Below are 23,791 nucleotides of genomic sequence, written 5' to 3'. Positions count from 1 at the left end.
TATTAACACTTATATTTTACTTCCCGACACTCGACCCGTTTAAAGATGGCTACCATGGTCATTTTATTTTTACTTGTTACAAAAAAACCATGGCACAAAAATTGCGCAACTTTCTACAGATATTATCTGAAAGGTTTTTTGTAGTGTAACAAGCCGTTTTTGGTTGATTTGATACATTTGTTTCTTTTATTGAACGTCATTTTTTTTTGTTATTGAAAATTTGGACGTATGCGTCCGAACCACTAGGCGGCGACAATGAAAGAGTTAAAGGCTGAGCCAGTGCTGAGCTGGTTATCTTCTCTGTTTCTTTGCATATATGATGATGTATTTGTCGTCATTTTCTTGGAGTTTGGCTTTGCTTCACTTGCTGCTGCCTCCAGGGTTAATTCTCTGCTTGCAATTTCATAATGCTAAAATTAGATATATAGTACTGTGCAAAAGTCTTAGGCAGTCAAAGAAAATGTTTAAGGCTATTTTTATGGATAGCAAGTGTATGTTGGCTCAGAAAAAACATAATTTAATATAAGAAAATATGCAAATGAACAGTAACAGTAAAAAAAATAAACAGCAATTTCTTTTGTTATCCAAAAGCTTACTGATATTATCACATCCTGCAGGCCTGTCTCCTCCCTAACCCTAACCCTAATCCTAACCCTAATCCTAATCCTAACCCTAATCCTAACCCTAACCCTAATCCTAACCCTAATCCTAACCCTAACCCTAACCTGGCCCTGATGCGCCACGCCTGGTGCTTGTTACCCCAGTCCTTGTATTACCCGTTTGTCTCGTCGACTCCAGTCCAGTCATGGATGTTGAACCTTCCTGTCGCGTTTGCCCTCCTTGGTTCCAGTCCTGTTTCTTGATCCGTTGTGATCCTGTTTCTTTCTAGCCTCTGTTTATCGAGTTCAATAAAGCCCCTTTTGTTTCTCCACAATGCCTGCCGTCGAGTCCTTCATCCCGTAGGTTGCGACAGATATCTGGTTGGACAGCTCGAATAATTCTGCTTTGGTTGCAAACCTCTCATGAGGGCTACCTCAGCCATTCCATGTATTCATTCAGTTTCACCACCAGCTACTAATTAACTTACTTACCTGTACTGAAATAACTTGATGAGGTATTGGTTACTCAAACAATGTGGGATAGTGGTGGAGTAAAAAATACTTTTTCATGGTTGCTACAATTACTGGTTTTGTAATGGCTAAGCTGACACACTTAAACACAATATCACAGTTTTACATTAACATGAAAATTATTTAAACATCATTTCCTTCATTAACTGCCTAAAAGTTTTGCACAGTACTGTCAATTGAGTAATATTCCTTTACCATGCAAGGTAATTTAACTTCCATTTCTTAAAATTAGTTTTTATTGTAATACTTTTGCCCTGATCATTTCCTTCCCAGTTTAATTTCAGTTTAGTTGTATTAGTTTTTGGCAATGTTAATTTTAGTCCAGTTTCAGAAGCCATTGGTAGATTTTACTGACCAAGTGTGAGGGGCTGGGCTGGTGGTTGATCACACGGTCTGGATAACATTGTGTTTCATTCCGGATGGCAGTTGAGTACCGCTGCCGTAGAGCACAGCCACAAGTATATTTCAAACAGTCGTGTTGTAGCAGGGTCCATCTGTTCAAGTAGCAGACAGTGAAGTCTAGCAGCGACTGGCAGTATACAGGCCGGCAATTTACCTGCTTGTTATCCTCAGTGATCAAGCTGACAAATATTTAATGGGGGATGATGGGGGTCAAGTCTTTGTTGGGGGCGGGGGGGGGGGGGGGGGGCAGTGAGCTTACGGATACATATTTTGTGGTTTGCTCAGATAGGTGCATGCTCACTCTTACAGTTGCCGGAAATTAAATTTGCCGAGCTTCCCAGCACAGATCAGATCAGCGAAATGATCTTGCATTGTTTTTTATTCTGTGGAAAACGAAAGATCCATCGGGCAGCCAGATTTAATATTAAATTATAAACATGTCGCAAGGCTAGTATTTTGTGACCTCTTCTAAGTTGTAAATAAGCCGATGAAATCCCTTGTCTTCCATTACAGAAAGTGACTGATCGTCCAATGCAATAATTTCCATTACTGTAGTAAAGTCAATATCAACGCCAATACCTTATTAATGAATATCAGCAAATAGTGATATTTTTTGTCATTGGGATTTTTGTCATTTTCAGTAGTATCACCCATCCCTAATATAATCTTACGAGGGCATATGTAATTTTACCTATTTGACATGCTTATTATAGGGTACACTTGCCATTATTTGAAGGAGGGACCGGTAGCCTGTAAGCAGGCTTTTAAACTCAAAAATAGAAGTTAAAATAGAACCACAAGTTTTCATTTCTATGCATTTCAGTTAGTTTCGAGGTTTGTGGTTTTAATTTATGTTTAATTTTCTTGTGTCATTTTAATGTTAATTAACAAAATGCTTTTGTTGTCATTTTCATTTCATTGTTAAAGGCAATAATCTTGCTAGAATGGTGAAAGGAGTGTTTTGGGTGTTCTAGTAAAAGTATCTAGGGTGAGTTTCCCAAAGCCGTCTAGCCGCTAAGTCATTCGTAAGTTGTATGTTGTAACATAGAGCTTACTAACGACATAGCGTTAAGAAGGCTTTGGGAAATTCACTTCTAGTCAGTTTAGGGAATTTCCCAGTCACTTAAGCAATTTTGAATAACCTGCAATGTAAAGCAATATGGTAATAACCAATTTTAGCAACATGAATATACATGTGCATTCTGCTGAGATATGTAGATAGTTTTCAGTCCTTTTTAATTTTCTATTTTTAAGTCCCCAGCAAATAGGACAAATTTCAATGTTATTACCTCCTCACTGAAATGCTCTTTTGTTTCGTTCCTTTCATTGGCTGCAGTGCGGATTTGTAACTCTGTTGGAAAAGGGCTTTAATAATTACTTTGGGCTTCTGAGTGCACCTGCCCATTTAGGTGTTTCATGTAGGGGACTTACTGCATGCCTCATTGCCTGTCATTGCGAGAGGGCAGGTGGCTTCTCTCTTACTTCCCTTTGGCTTTGTCGGCTACTCAGCTGTTGTTACACATTGTCAATAGCGCCATCACCACATGTAAGTATTTTTATTTATCTACTTATTATTTACCACCCCCCAACAGGGGGACTGTGTATTTTGGTTCCTAATTATTTCTAACTAATTCATTAATGTATTAATGTGGGAAAATGTGCACATGACTGGATGGTTGCTGTGTAATCTCACCATCGGGCCTTTGGGCAAAGCCCTCAACCAAAGTTGCTCCTGGGGTTTTCTGATCCTCTTTTCTAAGTTGTGCATCACTTTGGATAATAGCATCTGTTAAAAAAATAAATGTAATGTTCTAGGTCTTGTGAATTTGACCATCCAACTTTTGAAGTTTCGTTTCAACCTGTCTAGTTAGTGAAATCATCCTCCCTCTTTCCACTCAGCACAGTGGTTAGGATTATTGCTGTAGATTGTCTGGCATCTTTCATTTGATTATAAACCAGATTGTAATTGGTTTAAGAGCCGTCTCAAGGGAGCTTTTACTGCTATTCTTTGCCATCTTTGTCAGAAATTGCCTCATTTTCAACTCTTAAGTATGTTAATCATACTTGTTCGGAGCAGCACTTCAGTCCTTCATATCATTTGTTTAAAACACATCTTTTGGCCTTCACATTTCACTTTTATTTAGTAGACGCTTTTATCCAACGTGACATACAGTTGAGAGAGTAGGATAAGACAGTACTTGGAGCAACTGGGGTTGCTCTAGGGCCCAATGATGAAATCACTGTGTCGCCCACAGGATTTGAACTGACAACTTTCCGAGTGCAGTCGCAGCATCCTAACATGGAGAACCACAAACCACCCCAATTGAAGGGTAGCTTCCTACTAAATGACTCACTTATTCGTGCCCCCCGATAATAAATGCCACTGTATTATAAGGTTGAGATAGGAAAGGGCAGGTAAGGATATCCAGCCTGCCTTCTGAACCATATATTGCACACATTTTGTTAGGTAACACTTTACATTAACTGCACCTTCAAAATGCTTTTATATTGCATTCTTAAAATGTTCAGTGCACCTTCATTATGTATTCCTTAAGTATTCATAAAACATTCATAAACATCATATATGTATACTGTACCTTAACATCCTAACATCCCTTAACAGCTGTAATGTACATTAATAACAAGCATTATATAATAACAAACATTATAATTGTATAATCATGAAATGTTTCTTATTAATGTATATTAAAGTATGTTAAGGGATGTTAGGATGTTAAGGTGTACTTGCATGCTGCTTATGAATGTTCTATGAATGCATAATGAATGCATTATAAAGGTGCACTTAATGGAAAGCATTACCAGTAATCTAAACTTTCTAAGCATGCTGACAAAAGGGCAGGACGAGTAATTCTGAAAGCTGACTGCCTTTGCTTATGTCTCCTGCTGTTCCACCCAAGTGTATTTAAGAGCTGAGGGCAGGTGACAGTTTGAATGAAGAACACTGCCAAAGCAAAGATCTAAGGTGTCAGCTACATATGGCAGCTACACATACTCCATCAAAGAGACATACAGTATTGTCAGAGAAGCAGTACCGCTGAACTCCGTTGTAAAACATCTTGTGAAGAAGGCATAATGCAAAGCTTAGACCACGCAAACCCACACGCGATACAGTATATCCAGAGCAGGATCACAGCCTTAGCAGAGGTTATAATGAGGCTTTGCTGGGAACTGTTCCCTCGGTGGCTTTCATAAATAAGTGTATCAAATATCCCTGCCCTATACCGGCCACACACCCACTGGTAGATGCCTACTGGTGGCTGGAAGAGAAAATGGTGTGATGACAGAATTCTCCAAAATGGGCCAGATTTCTTAAGCATTTACTATGAACTACATACTAATGAACATATTTAACAAAAGGTAACGCTTTACATTAAGTGCACCTTCATAATGCATTCATTATGCATTCATAAACCATTCAGTGCACCTTCATAATTAATTTATAATACATTCATAGAACATTCATAAGCAGCATGCAAGTATACTCTTAACCACTTTAATATACATTAATAACAAACATTACATTACGCAAAATAATTTCCAGGCCACATTTTCTGGGTTTATTTTTAGGTTAATTGAAATGATCTTGCTTGCACACCTTGCATACTGCTTCATAAGTAAATATGCGATGCTACAAGACATTAGCACAGATAAGAGTACTGATGTTGAATCTAAATGGGAGCAGCTGTCAATTCATTCCATTTTAGGGCATCATAGATTTTGTGCGAACATAAACTCTTTATACAGTTCTGATGCTGTTTTAATCATTGTCAGTTGTATGATATCCAATTGACCTAGATACCTTTGTGTAAATCAGAGAAATCAGAGGGAAGAGATCACTTTTCATATGTTTCTTTTTCATAATAAATTATATGACACTATGCTGGAAATTTTGAACACTGGTTGAATGTGGGAGAATGAAAAACAAAGACATGTCAAGAAAAAATTATATAAAAAGAATTTGTCCATATTTTTAATCAGTGTCAATTAGATTGTTAACCTGGGTAGTCTTAAAGAAAAATAAGGTGTGAAGGTTTTGACAGCTCTAAAAACGTATTTCCCAAATAAATACAGGCGAATATCTATAGCATCACAGCTGTCATACAAGGTCCTGAAAGGGTTCTGTTATGTCGAAAGGCATTTTTCCCAAGCCTCCTTGTCTATTGAAGTGCAGCTGACATTCATCGTTCCACTGAAAATGGCATTAACCAGTCCTCAAGGAGGCTTTGATTAAAATGCAAGAGATAATTAGAAGTCTATGCAAGTTTTAACCTTTCAGTCCAGCACATTTCAATGGTGGTTTGGTGAATTAATGAAGGAAATGGAACAGCTACAATAGCTAATAGAATACTTTTTTCAATTTCTACAGAACAAAGCAATGTTAAGTATGTTAAATGCACAAGTGAGTTATATAGGAGAAAAAGCTATCTTTAATTAGCTGAAAGCTGGCAGTCATGTGGAAGTGGGTGTCCATGGAAAATCGATTCGTTTTGTTGTTTCTAAACAGTTTGGGTTGTTGCCATGGTGCACATGATTGGCTCTGTTTTCACAAGGCAGGTTTGAAGGCAAATCTCTGTCCCTTTCAAATAATTTTTTCTCCCTAAAACAGAACTGTGTTTATAAGTGAATATGATTTTTCCAAAAATATTTTTCCTTTTTTTCCATATTTTCTTTTCTCATCCTGGCCTAAACTGCAAACATGTAACTGATATCAACTGTATTCATCAGACTTAAGAGGAAACATATGGGTTTAACACTGGTCTACCGACACTGCTGAGGCTTTGGTATGTAAGGCGATAACTCAGAAACTGTTTGAAAGGTCTTTGCACAAGCACTGAATGGGTGAGGAACTAAAACTGATAAAATTTTGAGACAGATCGCCCCCATATTGAAGCAGTGCTGCACAGCGGTAGCAAAAAAGGGTATGTTTTGACATTTGATCCGTGTAAGACAGTAACTCAAAAAGCATTTGAGGCATTGTATGGGTGACAACCTGGAACTGGTTAAATTTTGAGACAGATTGCCCCAAAATTGAAGCAGCATCGCATGGTAATAGCAAAAAATGCAGGTTTAACACTTAATCCCATTAAGATGATAACTCCCAATTCAATATTCCTGCATATAAAATCAGTATCTGTGATCTATTACTGTAGGTTGTTTACAGTACATGTTTGCATGTTATGTTTTGCACACCTCAATATGTCTGGTCTTCTGTTGGCTCACGCTTGGTCACTGTATTTTGCCCTGAACCATGGCTCTCTGTTTAGCACCGGTTTACTGCCACTGTCTCCACCAATATCTTAAAAACTATTTGATGGATCTTTTTCAAACGTGGCAGCAAAGGGAAGGGTAAAAGCAAACGACTCAGTGAATATGCTAAGTGAATGGATCATATTACTGCTTCACAAACAATTTATGGATGAATATCTACACCTGGTTTCATTTTCAGACAAATTTCCCAAAAATGAAGCAGCAGGGCTGTTTGGCAGCAAAGGAAGGAAACAGCAGCTATAGAAGACACCTGGTCTTGTAAACACAGTAACTCTAAAAGTATTTTACATATCATTTTCAAAATTTGCAGGTACTTTATAAGGGTGACATACTGGAGCTTATCTAATTTTTAAATAGATTTCCCTAAAATTGAAGCAGCATTGCACATTGATTTCAAATATAGGACCCCCAAGGACCACGAATCACCCGCAGATCTGTTCTAAGAATGGCACAACTCATCAGTGAACAGCGTCTAAAATTTAGATTTTATCCTGTTCTATTTGCATTTATATAGATTTGAAAATGACAATTTGTAAAAAAGCATTTAAACATGTTTTAAACTGAGCAAATTTGTTATTTAAGAAGAGTGTATCAAACTGGTAACTCGTGGTATGGCTCAGTACCCGTGAAGTAGCTCTCAGTTTCAAAAAGGTAGGTGACCCATGGTTTTGGTACATTGTGTGGCTGAAGATATGGACGTGGATGAAAGTCTGCTAGGCAAAGGACAGGCAAGAACACAGCTGTCACGACCAACATGTGCACGGAACCAGGAACTTGAGTCGCAGGATCAAGGAATGAGAGGTTTATTAGGAATCAATCCTTCCAGGGGCACAGGAAACACACGTAACGTCAATGACTGGTCTGGGGAAACATACTCAAATGCGGACTAAAATACACAAGACTAATGGCAGGAAACAAATGGTAAATGGACTGCATTTAAATAGCGCTTTCTACTCCTACGAGTACTCTAAGCGCTATACAATTTATGCCTCACATTCACCCATTCATACACACATTCATACACTGATGGTGAAGGCTGCCATGCAAGGTGCCAACCTGCACACCGGGAGCAATTTAGGGTTCAGTGTCTTGCTCAAGGACACTTTGATGGGGTTAGGAGGAACCAGGGCTCTGAACCTGCAACCTTCCGGTTGCAAAACGATAGCGCTACCGCCTGTGCCACCATGTTCCCCCAAGGAACAGCTAATAAATGTAGGGATTCCACACAAGGTTAACGAGGGGGCGTGACACACTGGAGGATCGGACATGCCGGGTGTGACAGAACCCCCCCCCCCCCCCCCCCCCCCAAAAGGCATGCACACCTAAGGGGAACGAAGAGACGAGACTGGGGACACAGGACCTGGAAAACAAAACAAGACCATTAACAGGACAGACACAAAGAACAAGCACAAAGGTAACAAGGGGGCACCAGAGGAGGTAAGGAGGAAGGTGAAGGGGACCTCGGCGAAGGCGAGGAGGGAGGCGAAGCCGTAGCAGGCAACAGCACAGCCACAGCTGGAAAAGGCGCAGTCGACCGATGAGTCGGAGCGGGAGGACCCGCAGGCGACCGACGAGTTGGAGCGGGGGAACCCGCAGGCGACCAACGAGTCGAAGCGGGGGAATCCCCCCAGGCGACTGACAAGGTGTTGAAGGCAACCGACGAGGCATTGGAGGGGGACCTGCAGGCGACCGCTGAGCAAGGGGCCCGGGGAACTGCAGCCAACCACCGAGCAGGAGCCAGAGGACCTGCAGGTGCCCCTCGAGCCACAGCCATGGAGATCGAGGGCAAGCCAGGGAGCAGGGTAGGCGGGACCCGACCCCGGCACAGGTGTCCCCTCCCTTTCTGGGAGACCGAGAGGTGGGGACCTGGCCGGGATCTGCCCTGCTGTGGTGGTGGAGTCACTTACCTGGAGGGGTCCCACTCAAGCTCCTCCACCAAGGAGAGAGGAGCTGGGGTCTGACAGTCGGGGACTTCCTCGGGGACAGGGACTGGGGGGGAACCTCGAGAGCAGCAAGAACCACAAGAGCAGGAGTCACAGGGGGCAAAGCAGGAACCACTAGCACAGGAACCACAGGGAATGGAGCCGGGGTTTGTGCCTCAGTAGCCGGTGTTACCCCTTTAAGGACCTTGGGGACCCACGGGTTGGTATCCCATACAGATCTGGCCCCTTTAAGAACCAGGCACATCCCAGAAAAGGGGTGTGCTGCTGGTACTGGTAGCGAAGCCACAGGCTAACCCTCCAGGGTGGCGGCAGTGGCTTCCGATGCGAACACTGCCGGGTTTAAATTCGGGAGTGGCCCATCTCGATTTACAGCGGGGGAAGAAGCGGAAATGGAGACAGCCCCCAGGAAGATTACCAGCTCGTCCTCCAGTCTCCGATCTCTTCGCTTCTTCTTCCTCTGGCCAGCTGCTTTCAACCTGTTATTTTGACCTTGTGGGACATTTTTTCGGTCCTCATAAGGGAAAGCTTCCTCAAAGAATGCAAGTAGATTAGTTAAACAAGATCAACCTCTCCTAATTCCATGTTGGCTGTGCCTCAGAATGTTATTTGAATCCAGGTAATCTACCATTTTCGCTTGGATTATAGCTTCCATTACTTTGCCATTTATTCAAGTTAAACTAATTGGCCCATAGTTTCATGGATTACTTCTATCCTCTTTTTTGAATATGGGCATTATATTACCATGCTTCCAATCAGAAGATGCTACACCAGCCAGCAAATAAGGATTTCTGAAATAGTAAAGTCAAAGGTTGGCAAATAATATCCCTCATCTCTGTTAAAACTACAGATAGGATGCCATCAGGGCCCTGTGATTTATTTATTTTGAACTTAGCTAGGCTTTGTAGCACATCAGCTTCAGTTGTACATATATAGACGACCCTGGATTAGTAATAAGAGTAGGTGTGTTATTCATGTCCTCTACAGTGAATACCCAGGCAAATCATTAAACTATATCAATTTCATTTTCAATTATATGACTCTTACTATCCTGCAGATTAGTGATTTAATCGTTTAGAGCTCTTTTGTGGTTAAAATATTGGAAAGTATTTCTCTGACATAATAGTAATAAAAGATTCCCAGAGGGGCCACAGACATTTGTTTTGTCCCCCACCCCAATGCATAGGATGTATATTTAACTCACTTATTTGATACTTTTATCTGGAACAATTAATTTGTACTCCATCAGATTTGAACCCTCAAGGTTTTTAGCACAATGTTTTAACTGTTCAGCTACACAAAGACTTTTGACCTTATACCGAATCGCGCTGTAGTGCAATGTGCCCATGAAATACTAAATTGAGAAAACATGAGACAGTTTGCCTCCCATATAGATTCAAAATGGTACACAGCATTTTGTTTTTCAATATGGAGCATCTGCATAATATATGAGTCTTTTGATTCAAACTGAGCAAAATGTGAATATTCTTATTTACAGTATATACAAGGGATTAGCTGCAATCAACAAGAACAGCATGTACAGTACAAAAGTATTTTTAACTTTTAGCTTTCACTTACATTAGGCAATACCAATTCCTCGTCCACAAATCAACAAGGACTACTACTGATAACATTTGTCAAACAGGGAGGCTGCCTATGAAAAAAATAATATAAACTCTATTATACAATATATAATATTCAGAAAATCATATTGTGCCCCACAATTTTAGAATCACTGGCCTACACAATTTACCTGGGAAGTTTGCAAAATGATTTACAGAATAAGTTTACATGACAGATGGCTGTGTTCACAAAGTAGCTGCTGCAGACTTTGTTTTTGCTCTTGGCTGCCCTATGTCTTGCAGTTTCAATTTTGCTGCCCTCTGTAGTGCAGTTTCAATTTTGGATTGATCTGAGGTCTAAACGGGGGGGGGGGAGGGTGTACATTTCCATCCATATAATGATTTTGTGAAGTGGTAATATGACCCATGAAAAATCAAATAGAGTAAATACAGTAATAATAAAGACCACTTCATATTTAACTTTTCCACATGCAATTTCAGACTGTGAACGATCTTGTGCGTGGCAGCTTGTGTTCATACTACATTTGGTTGTAGATGTGGATGGTCATGATATTGATATTCCACCAGAGCAGGAGAGGACAGTGAAGGTTAACGGGTAAGCTTTTATCAACAGTTTTAAAGCTATTAATCTAGGCTTGGGAAGTACAAGTAGTATGGCATACCAAAGTATGTTGAAATCCTTATGACAAAATTAGCCCCCCAACCCTGCTCAGTAAATTTTATTGCTAGGATTTAAAAATGCGGGAATAGTACTGCTTTTTAAAATTCCATATACCTCAGTATATTGTCTGGGCAGTAGGGGTATAACGATGTACTCAGCTCACAATTCGATACACTTCACGAAATTTCTAACAAATGTAATTTCAATCTGACGTTTGGACGGTAGAAGAAATTTCGCATGATGCGTATGGAAATGTAGTTGAATTGCTAAATTTCGTGGCATGAAATTTTGTTACACCCCTGCTGGACACTATGAAAAATTAGATCTGCAGGTACCTCCGACCGTCCTCATATAGCCACTCACTGATCTCTGAAAGTTCATGCTGCCCCCTACTAGAAATACCTAATCAATTATCTTGCACATGCACGGTTGATGCACACGGATGTGCAAGGATTCCGCTAGACAAAACAATCTGGGCTCTAACTCCACAGCCGACCCATGATGACAAAATTTAAAGTCACGTCCACTCGTCTGCAACCACAAGCGTATGCGGAAAAGTGAAGTATGAATTTGCCTTAACAAATAGAGTGATCCTGGGTCTTATTTATCAAAGTGTGAATAGAACAGTTTGTAAATGTGTGCTTATGAATTTCTGGTACACAGAGGCAAATTGGCATTTATCAGTAATGCATACGAACAGCTGTATGAAAGGAACATTGATAAATCTAGTGTATTTTAAATTTGACTGCCAGTGCAAGGCAAGACTAATTTAAATAAATAAACTCCCTCAATTATCCATATACGGGCATATAATTGCCACATAATCCTCGTCGAACCACTCAATAAGAGAACGTGTTACAGAAATGGAAACTGTGAAGAGACATATATTACCTCTGTTTGTAATATATTTTACATAATATGCTTATACTGTCAATTTGCAACAATATTTTGCTATTAATAAATAAAGTATGCATATGGGAACTTTTCTGAGAATGAGTTGGTAGTTTTCTTGATGTAGTAGAAAAAAAACAAATAGGACTTGTTTCGCAGGTTCACCAGAAGGCCTGTCAGAGAAAGAGAAGGAGCTAGCATGGGGATGTTATGGCGGAGGGATCCATGTAGCAGCTGCAACAAAACAAGATTTTATTGATGAAACAAACAGAAATGGAGAAACAGAAAACAAAGGGATTACAAGGGGACAAACTAAACTGGCAAAACAGCAACTAAGGCAGGGAGCAACACCGGGAAAAACAATGCTAATGGCAGGGAGGACACAGGAAAACTACAATATCTAAAAGCAATAACTATCACAACTACAATTAACAATCATATAGCACAGGGCAACAGCTACAATCAAACAGTGAGGAACAGAACAAAAGCTGGCACTTAAATACACTATTTAACAAGTCACAATGCTGGACAGGTGAGAACCATAACCAATCAACCAATCAGTAAAGGCTCAGTGCAACAAGGAACAGGTGGGGTATATTACAGTTAACAAGCACTGGAGACTAGGAAACAGTAACAAACACTGAGGGCTAACTACACCAGGAGATATCAGGGAACACTAGTGAAATACAGTAAAACCTTGGATTGCGAATAACTTGGTCTGCAAGTGTTTTGCAAGACGAGCAAAATTTTTAAATAAATGTTAACTTGATAAACGAGCGAGGTCTTGCAATATGAGTATTACGTATATGCTGTATGCGGAGCGTCATGTGATCACGACTGAGCCAGTGGTTCTTATCTCTCTCACTGCGGGTTTGTGGGTAATCGTTTCCCATGCTCAGTGTCAGTCGGCGTGCCTCACTCATATAGTCAAAATTTAGTAGAAAAGCACCACCCGAATAAGGCTGTAACAGTGCAAGCGATGAATCTGTTTAACAGCAATGCAATGTCACATTTCCACGAAATCCTCAAAAGGAGGCAAAAGCAGCTGTCATTGGATAGGTTCCTTGTTAACATCGCACAAAAAGAAAAAGCCAACAGATAGCAGTGATTCCGTAAGTTGTAGTGAAAGTCGTCCTACAAAATAGCCCTCCTCCTCTCCTCTCTCTCATCTCCCTCACACCAGCCACAATTCTTTTCAAAGGTAAAGTGCAGGTTAATTTGTTTTACGTATTTTTACTTTATATTTTGTATGAATCATTTTCATATGAATATTTTTGTCATCTGAGTTTCCAGTATTTCTTATGGGAAAATTTGCTTTCATATACGAGTGCTTTGGATTACAAGCACTTTTTTGGAACAAATTATGCTCGCAAACCAAGGTACCACTGTATACTGCCTGGCCAAATAAAAAGTCGCCATTTGAGTTTCTCTTTAGACCATCTTTAGCTTTGATTATGGTGCACATTTGTCATGGCATTGTTCCCACAAGCTTATGCAACATCTCGCCCTTTATTTTCATCCAGATTTGCATTCATTTCTCACCAAGATCCTGTATTGACAAGTGCGTTGAACCACTCCATAAAGCCTCCTTCATCACATCCCATCAACCTTCAATGAGGTTAAGGTCACACTTCTGTGGTGACCAAGTCATGTGAGAAAATGATTCCTCATGCTCCCTATACCACTCTTTGACAGTTCGAACCCAATGACTCTGAATTCTTGTCCTGAAATATGTCCATGCCAACACGGAAGAAAACATCCATTTATGATGGGTGGAGGTGTAACCTGGCCATTCAGTAGATTCAGGTACTCAGCTGACTTTACTTTATTGCTGCATAACATTGCTGAGCTGTAATAATGATCCAGTCATTGGCTCTTAAGTATTTGCTGATATAAATTCAAATGGTGACTTTTTTTTTTGGCCTGGCAGTGTATAATTAAACATGGCACAAGCAGGGTAGCCATAAACAAAGACAATAACAATAGCAGACCCAAGGGGATAAAACAAATCCAAAATTATTAACAAAAAGTAAGACCCGCCTCAGGCTCATGCCGGAAGGAATGTCTGCCTCTGGGCTCAGTGCTCAGCCCATTGAGCCACTCAGCGGCCCAGGGAGCTGGGAACCACATTAGGGCAAGTACCTGCTAGCCAAACAGGGAAAAGACATCTAAGACAGGGCCAGACGAGCACAGATCCTGACAGGAGACAGGTGACACATGTCGTTAATGCTGTGTGTAACAGATATAGGTTAGATATTTCTGTGGTTACAATTAACTGGCTGCAGCAGTAGACCAACAAGTAAATGTGTTGGAAAATGAATCATGTCAGACACATCAGTTGTCTTGTAAAGCATTGACTTGTATCTGCATTTGGGACCAGGACCAAGTCCAGGCACAAGTCAATTGAACATATCTCAATAGTTACAGGGGAGAAGCAAGACATTAAGTACAGTAATGTAATGTACACACAGTACTCTACAGCAAATAATGTAAATATAAAATCACAAAACTTTATAATGAAAATAGATTGCACTTAAATTTAATGAAAAATAAGGGAAAATCAAAAGATGTGCGCAGTACCAACAATAGGAGCTGAGAAGACGGTGTCTGAAGCTGTGATGAAATATTTTTTTGTACAGTATAGTAAGTTTCTTTTTATATGTAACAAAATTAATTACCTGTACTGTGTCTGTATCATATCTCCATCGCATATACATTACTCTATGCATACTGAAAACGGAACTTTTGCAAAACTCCATCCAGGGTGAAGATTTTAAGAAACTCCGTTTTCAGCGTCGACATGTAGACAGGGAAAACAGAGTTTTTGGCTCAAAATGTCAGATTGTGTGCCGTTGTCCACTTTAACGTCAGAGCGTGCGCTGTTTGCTGTATACTGTACATTAGGCGAGTTTGAGCAATGGCGGACTTAGCCGAAATAGTGCTCGTGCTAACCTTGCTGACAGGACTTCTTACATGTGTACAGATAAATGTTGAGTCACTCTCGCATTATATTGATCAACAAAGGCGTCGGAATGTGCGCCATGGTTTTCAACATGACTGGCAATTAGGCTTCTGATTGGCTAACATGGCAGTACGGTTAGAGTTATAATGCCGCCTGTTGGTTTGGCATGCTCTTGACAGTGCATTTTAGCGGTTTCATGTGGACGGAAATTTTTTAGAAGACAATGTTCACGTGGACGGGGATTTTTTTTTTTAAACGGAGGAGGAAAAACACCGTTTTAAAATATACCCGTGTACGTGGTATATTATAGCTGGTGTAACACCCTACTATGTCTGCTATCAGGCGCCTCTCTATCAGTGTAGGCCCATATTATTTACTATGGACCTCCGACGTAAATGCGATCGGACATGACTTGATCAGACATATTTTAATGTAAGGCTGTATTTATAGACAGTGATATATTATGTCTTTGGCCATGGATTGTATATCACTTTGGAAAGATTCCATGTCATGAGCATGATCTGCCTGTGCATGCTTTGGGTGAACAAAACTCGATCATTCTATTTTTCAGTCTATCAGGGTTGATAATCAAGTGGGAGTCTGTGCAAATCCTATGTGCTGATCAGTTTGCTTCAGTTACACTTCACTGCCACTAGGGGTTTGTGTGTACGCATGCTTGGGAGTATGTGTAAATATGCGCACATATCTATGCACGGGTAGAAATTGATTAATATCATTCTGTGCTAAGAATTTGCGTACAAATTTATCTGCAAAACTGTCCATGCACATGGTTGATAAATGAAACAGACCCCTAGTGTCTTCTACAGTCTTTTATGTTTCCTTCCTTTTCTACCACACAGAGCTATTGCTTAATTTTTGGGACATTTTTTTTTTTATTATTAAACCAGACTTAGATCTTCCTTTGTATATATTTTTCGTGAAGTAGTAATCAGATCCATGAAATACTTTTTGACTTTTCGCCTCATACTGTAAGGTCAAATGTCGTCCATGTCACCCTTCCCTTCGCTCCCACTAAGTGGTGTCACATCAATTTTGAGAGGATCTGTCTCAAGCTCTTCGAATGGCTTGTCTATGGGAATGATTTTCGAGCCCTTTCACTATGCATGCTAAATCTTGGTAATATCAATGACAAGAGATGATTTCTACTGTAACTAGACTTTGGTTCAGCATGTTGAACACCCTTGCACACCACTTGATTTTGTTTTATTTTAATTGAATCATTTGAATGTTTGCATGTGCACTTCACGTTCAATAGCTGTCACATGCTTACAGTGACTGTTGGTGAATGGAGTGCAACTATTAATAAAGATTTATAGAAATATATAATCAATCTGGAAATCAGCTATTGTGCATTGCCCCTCTTAGCCAACTGCTTAAATTACACTTTACTGGACATGTCGCTCTCATTTAATTTTATAGATATAAGTCCATCCATTCGATCCTTTGTATTGTGAATAGTGTAATTATTAATGAACATTGATCCTTCAAATCATCAATCTATCTTGCAGTCTATCTTGCAATCAATCCTTCAAAAAAATGTTACAATCATTCATTGACAGTGGTGTAAAGTACTTGAGTAAATGGACTTCGTTACTGTACTTAAGTATTTTTTTGGCTACTTTGTACTTGTACTGAGTATCAAAAATATAAGCAACTTTTACTCTCTACTCCACTACATTTGTGACTGAATATATGTACTCTTTACTCCACTACATTTGAACGGACGCTTACCGTTACTCGCTACATTGTGATTGCGTGCGACAAGTCAGGATCTTTATCTACCACGGCTAATTTCTTCAAGTATGTCTGGCTGCAGCCTGCAGGAGGGCGGGGTTGGACATTCGTACCGCGAAAGCCACGCCCTTGTCCAACACGTCTTAAAGCGGAAGCCAAAGCGAACTCGCAGAACGGAATCGTTGTAGTACCTGTTATGTCATTAAGTTAAAAATCTTTAGTATCCCAGTGTAATAACAGTGCTATCTATTATTTATTATTTTGTTTGTTAATGTTTCTGCTAGACACACTATTGACTGTCAATTACTGCACAAAGATTTTACTGTGGGACCCGCATGGTTGTTTGTGGTTGTTTTGCTGCTGGTTAAACGTTTCCATCAGTTAGCTGACTATCTAGCCGACTCACTACCAAAACTATGGTAACTAGGTAAAGACCTTCTTGCTGATAATATAGCTTCCATGTAGTTAACAAGACTTGACACTTAAAGACTTTGTGCGTCATCAGATATTACTGTCTGCTCAAACGACTGTTCAGCTTGCTTCCTATGGGTTACTAGTTATTAGCTAGTTAGCAAAGCCACTGTGGTAGCATCCATTAAGGCTGTGCGATATAGCAAAAATATTTTTATCATGATCATATCAAACGATATTGATAATTATCATGGTGTAATTCAAGTCATTATTTTATTACTAGGAGTGCTCCATTTTTGCTTGAAATACCCTTAAGAATTGCCCTTAAGAATTGCCCTTAAGACACCATTAAAGTCAGCTCTGAATTTGTTTTTTTATTAGTTTTTTTATTGTTTTACCTTTTTTTTGAACATTTGAGTTTGACTGAGACTGACTTTTTGTTCTATTTTCTTCTTCTGCCATTTTGAAACATTGAGGTGTTCAATTTAATGTCTATATTAGGAAATAAAGCCTCATAAATAAATAGTTCCTTGTTTTCCACATTTCTTGGTGTTCTTTGAGCCTACATTCAGTACGAGTAAAATACTTAAGTTCTTTTAAAATTGGATACTTTACGACTTTTACTCAAGTCTTATTGGAATTGGTGACTTGTAACTTGTAATGGAGTAATTTATACAGTAAGGTATCTGTACTCTTACTCAATTATGGTTTTCAGGTACTCTTTACACCTCTGTTCATTGAATGTATATATATCAATAAATAGTGAATTATAAATTGAAATGTTTTCAATAATAAATTGAAAGATTTATTGACATGTTTAATTATTGATGTATTTATTGCACAATAATTTGACAGATGATTAAAGATAGATTGACACATATAATTAAAGATATATCACAACAAATCCTCCATAGATATATCACAAAAAATCCTCCATACTCCATAATCCGCCATTATTGTACTTTTGAATTTTTCATATTTTGTCTGTTCTGGTGCAGCAAAATACTCATGTGATTGGATGATCGTTGCACATGGCACATTTTGTGTACATGCTCTGGAAATGACCGTGGTTTCACTAAGAGAATTTCAGAATCTTTCCTCACCAATTATGTGGTTACTTTTATGTATTTATGTGTGCTTCATTAGATTTGAATTCCCAAGCTCTGTTTTGTTAACATAATGCTCTATCTGTTGAGCTGTGGGAAAACACCAGTCTGATTTCAATTTTCATAAGTGCCCGATTTAGTTTTGATTCAGTTAAATTTAATTTTGATTTGATTCAGTTTAATTTTGCTAAAATTTCTTTTTAGACCAATTTTTGAGAATAAATCAATCATATAGGTTAATATCAGACATTAACAAAGGTCAATGATACATTTTTTGTTTTTTAATTAAACCAGCAAACAATATGCTGAAGTGTAGTCTGGTATACTGTGGTGTACTAAGAACCGGGTGGGCCATAAATCAGTTACTTTCTGTATCACCCACTGATTAGGACTTACCTGTCAGCTCAACAAAATAAAATGGAATGCGAGAATTGTTTGTAACTTTGTTTGAACAAGTAGCAGGTATTGTAATATAAGACCGAGATGGAATGGGAGATATGTATTATTACAAAGAATTTAGTGAATAAATTTACTACTGTAAAACTTATGGTATTTGCCCAGGTCCATTTTGTTTTAGACAACATCACAAATAACAAAAACATGAACACGGTTTAAAGTAGAAAATTTAGAGCATGTAAATTGTAAATTGTCTACACATTTTAGGGGGTTTGTGAGCTTAATTTAATATTTCATAGGCATGCTGCACTAAATTGTGTATCTGTCAACTGCAGTTCTTACTGTTATGTCACAGAAAATGTTGGTCATAGTGCAAATAAATAGAATATAAATAGACAAATACGAATTATATGACATTTTAACACCTGGACATTACGTCATTCACTCACAGAAATACAGGTAACGATGTAATTGCTGGTGAAAAATTCTGCAAACTGGCATGTAAGTGAAATGTTCAATAAATAAGTGTGGGTTCAGAGGCTCATGTTACAACATATTTCTTAGCTTTCTTATTTCCAGTTGATCCATCCAGTAATTCTAGAAATTGTAGGGGTTGGGGGGTGTGGGAGAAGTAAGGATTAGATGGGGGGGGGGGGGGGGTGGTTAAGGGGCTGTCAAACAGCAGCCTTTCTAGTGTATATCTGCCAAAAGTAAATCCTGACATAAATCCTAACATGGACATTAATTCATAATCATACCTGGCTATCTATGTCTAAGCAGATTTCCCCAGGTTGTCCATATAAGCCTTCTGTCATGTGTTAGTAAGGTCCCTGTTTGCAGCTGAGGCTCATGCAGATTGTTGCGCATAAGTGGTGAAATCTTAATAATCAGCTTTCCAGTTTGCCTTCCTATTTTGGCACTTTAATATGCTCTTCCAGCACATCATTGGAGGGGGAGGCGGTGGGTGATAATGAAATCACCTTGCCTCCTTTATCCAGTCTGCCTATTCTGTTACATGTTCCTCTTCATTAATATGGGGAACCATGATTGGTTGGTGCAAAAAGTCCTAAGAAAGAGTGACTTGCCAGAAAATGTTTAATAACAGTCTTAGGCATTGTTGCCAATTATACCATGCATATGCCAGCAATATAATATATTCTCTGCAAAGCACTGGCATATATGCAGCCAATTCTGGGGAAAAAACAAGCCAGGGGGCAACTCTTTGAATTTAACCAGAAAAATGGAAATTGAAAATTACACAGAGGACAAAACACCACAATGTAATGTGCAGAGGCACTGCAAGTGATCCATACATAGAAATATTCTTTTGAGAAAACTGAAAAATACAGATGCACTGCTTTTTATTTTCTGATGCTGCAACTTAAATTAAATAGAAATTAAAAAACAATTCCTAGGGTGGTTGTTTAAAATGTCACCTTAAGTGTAGCACAGAAGACACCTAGATTGATAATGCTGGTCTGTAATTTGCCGAAATGGAAACCTTGGTAGAAATTATTTAAGCTGCATGACATTATTTTGAAATATCAATAAGTAGAATGGCTTTTGTTTATCTCTGAAATATAAGCATCTTTAGAACATTTTGATATGTAGATTTCAAAGGTTACATATACAGGTTATTACTGTATGTATGTGTTTTGTTGTATTCTAATATGAAAATAAAAAGGTACCACTGTACTTGTTCTTTGCAAAGGACATTCTAGTTGTTTAATAAAATCATCCATAGTTTCTATAAGTTCTGTGTATAAGTTGTGTGCATGGTTGCAGATCACTTTGGGGTTCTGTGAACTTCTAATGACAGGTAAAAGAAGTTATAAAAGAACTAGCATATACAGTACAAGATAATAAGCTTTTAATGTAATGATAGCAGTTTATCCTTCGTCCGGTATTGCATGGTTTTGATCTTTATAACACCAGACAGTATATCTATGTTCCTAATGAATCCTGCCAATCAAGACAATATGATGTGTGATTTCATGAGATCTTGGTTTAATTTGATCCCCATCACCTACAGTGCACTAGACTAAAAGTACAGTATGTGACTTTAATAATAACCCTATATCCAAATAACAAATTTTTTTTATTGATGTTTTTATGCTTCAGACATTGACCTTGTTTTTCTCCTTGTAGAGCAAGATGAGTGTGCCAGCAGCCAGCAGTCCTGTGACAGGAACGCCATCTGCACCAACAGCATCCAGGGCCACACGTGCACCTGTAAGCCTGGCTATGTGGGCAATGGCACCGTTTGCAGAGGTAGGTCTGCCTTTTGTCGGGGATCCTCCTGATCTGCTGTCGGGTTCTGCTCTCCTGTGTGCCCTTTTATTTATCGCCAAGTGCCAGCAAGATGACGACAATTGATTTTGGTGTAACCTGTGCCTATACCAAACAAATGCTCTTCATACACTTCCCCTTCCAGCTCCAGTTTGATGGTTGTGCCAGTGTGCAGGCAGGAGGGCAAATCACTATAGGCTTCCATCACCTCATAGCAGCCGGACAAGAGCTGCAGAACAACATATAGTATAGAGTTCTACAGCGATGTGGACATTATGAATGGCACTAGATGAAGACAGTCATTTGATTTGCAGGAGAAGGCAGGGAAAACCCGTTTGCACTGCACAATGAATGGCATTTTCACAAGGGGAAAAAGCCTCAACAGACCATTTAATTGGCACACTATTCAGGGCAGTTACCTTGAAACTTCAGAAAAATAGCTAAACATTCCTCACCCCAGTGGTATGCCATGTGCTACGTGAAACAAGTAGGACATCTGTGAAAGATACAATATGACAGTTGCATTAAATAAATGAATAGTTGAAAAATCTCTGTATGACTGATACTTTGGTTATGTCATTTTAAACAAGCTGTTTTCAGCAAACATGTTAAACTGGTGTGGCTCAATTTTGAATTAGCTATCAGATCAATATTAACTAGGTATATCATTATTGTTAGCTGTATGCCACTGCAGAATGGGAGGGATATTAAAGTGGGGGACAGTCTGTCATTGTCACTGCGCCACCTCCCTGGCATGTCGATGTAATGGAGATGCATTAGAATGAGCGGCAGGTGCACAGCAGGTCTTGGGAGAGATCAATGCAATTTGTAAAAGGCTTCCAGACAGTTTCAGCACTGGGTTGTCTCCAGCACTGCAAGCAGCAGACATGTAGCTGCAGTTTACTACAGACCTTTCACACCAAATGCAATCTTGATGGGTGTTCTGAAGAAATATGGTAATGGTCTGACCGGAAGAAACTGGGTTTATTACTTGGGAGAAAACAAAGCAGTGACCTACATATACAGTAAGGCATCTTAGAGGATTGTCATTATTATCTGTCCAAACAAAGAATGGCAGAACATACTATCTGAAGGCTCTATTTAGTCCCGCCAGGTTTTCTTGATTTTGCGGTTGCAGAAATTAATGCGAAATCAAGCAAACTCCATAATTTGCAAGAGCTATATATGCAAGAGCTAGAAATAACTCATGGCCACACTTCTGAGGATGTAAAGGAGCCTTTAACTAGATTTAGTGCTGTCAGAAATGACAGAATTATTTTCCTCGGACAGCCCCATCACCTGGTCCACCCATCTAATCCAACTTATACAATTTCTAAGAGTACTGGATGGATATACTGGAAATGTGAAAGTTAGTAACTGTTTTTTTACTTGCTCTGAGTGCTTGTTGTGACATCTACAAGTATACTTATTTTCCTACTTACAGTAGTAGGGAAGAGGCACAATGAGAGACTTCTGTAGGTCTGAAATCATAGGAGGCACATCCCAGAATATTTGGCGCTTTTCTCGGACCACTGTAGTGGGGTACAAGGTAGCTTTTTTATCGTTTTACTTCTACAAACTCCATATCCAAGAATTTTAAAAAGAATATTTACAACGCAAATCACTTCCAATTACTGTATCAGCAAATAAAACACAAAGAAACAGTAAGCATCAGGCTGTTTCAGCTCTGTTCTCCATATTATGGAAATATCACGTAGAGGATTACTTAAGTAAAGATGGTTTTTATTCTCTGCTTCCTCATCTTGCTTTTACTCACAGCAATGACTACAGGGTTCCATTATATATATATATATATATATATATATATATATATATATATATATATATATATATACACACACACACACACACACACACACACACACACACATACATACAAGAATCACTCTCCCACTAACTCAAATGAAAACGTCACTTAAAACAGAAAAATGCACTGTAGGAAATAAACTCACACACGAAGATCATTGTAAAAAATCTAATATATAGAGGCATGTCATTTGGTAGGGCCTCCATGGATCGGACTTATTTGACCAGCACATCCCACAAATTGAATTGAAGTCTGAGGAATTCTGAGGCCAAACCAACATCTTGAGCTCCTTTTCATGTCCCACAAACCATTCATGAACAATTTTTCCTGTATGGTAGGTGGCATTATCCTGCTGAAAGAGGCCGCTGCCAACAGGGAATTATGTTGCTATGAAGGGGTGTACTTGGTCTGCAACAGTTTTTAGTAGGTGGTACATGTCAAAGTAACATCCACATGAATGCCAGGACCCAATATTTCCCAGCAGAACATTGCCCAAAGCATCACACTGCCTCTCAATAGTACATCCTGAAGTTATTTCTTCCCCATGTAAATGACACACAGGCACTCAGCAATCCGCATGATGTAACAAAAAAAGTGACTCATCAGACCAGGCCAACTTCTTCCATTACTCCATGGTCCAGTTCTAACACTCACATGCCTGTTGTAGGCACTTTTGGCAGTGGAGAGGGACGAACATGGACACTCTGACTGGTCTGCGACTACACAGCAAGCTGCTGTTTTGATACCTTTCTGTCATAGCCAATATTAGCTTTTTGAGCAATTTGTGCTACAGTAGCACTCTTGTGGGATCAGACTAGATGTGCTAACCTACTCTTCCCACGTGATCAATGAGCCTTGGGTGCCCATGACCCCGTTGTTTGTTCCCTTGACCTGGGAACACCCCATTAGATCTACCGTTTTGGAGAAGCTTTGACCCAGTTGTCTATCCCTGTCAAAGTTACTCAGATCCTTACACTTGCCCATTTTTCCTGCTTTCGACACATCAACTTCAACAGCTGACTGTTCCCTTGCATAATATATACTGTAATGGTATCCTTGACAGATGCCATTGTAATGAGATAATCAGTGTTATTCACTTCACCTGTCATTGGTTTTAATGTTATGGCTGATTGGTGTGTCAAAGTTTC

General features: G+C 39.3%; 1 protein-coding gene across 3 annotated transcripts in view; it reads left to right on the top strand.

Annotated features, from left to right (window-relative positions):
• LOC111841508 (protein kinase C-binding protein NELL1) overlaps nt 1-23,791 on the top strand; it is a 214,173-nt gene that overhangs the window by 128,498 nt on the left and 61,884 nt on the right. For all 3 annotated transcript variants that reach the window (XM_023807322.2, XM_023807314.2, XM_023807305.2), the window contains one exon: nt 20,675-20,797. In XM_023807322.2, the coding sequence (XP_023663090.2) occupies nt 20,675-20,797 (123 nt within the window). The remainder of the gene's footprint in view (nt 1-20,674; nt 20,798-23,791) is intronic.

Source organism: Paramormyrops kingsleyae, chromosome 11 (genome assembly GCF_048594095.1).
Source record: "Paramormyrops kingsleyae isolate MSU_618 chromosome 11, PKINGS_0.4, whole genome shotgun sequence".
NCBI classification, from domain to species: domain Eukaryota; kingdom Metazoa; phylum Chordata; class Actinopteri; order Osteoglossiformes; family Mormyridae; genus Paramormyrops; species Paramormyrops kingsleyae.
This window is presented reverse-complemented; position numbering and strand designations above follow the sequence as displayed.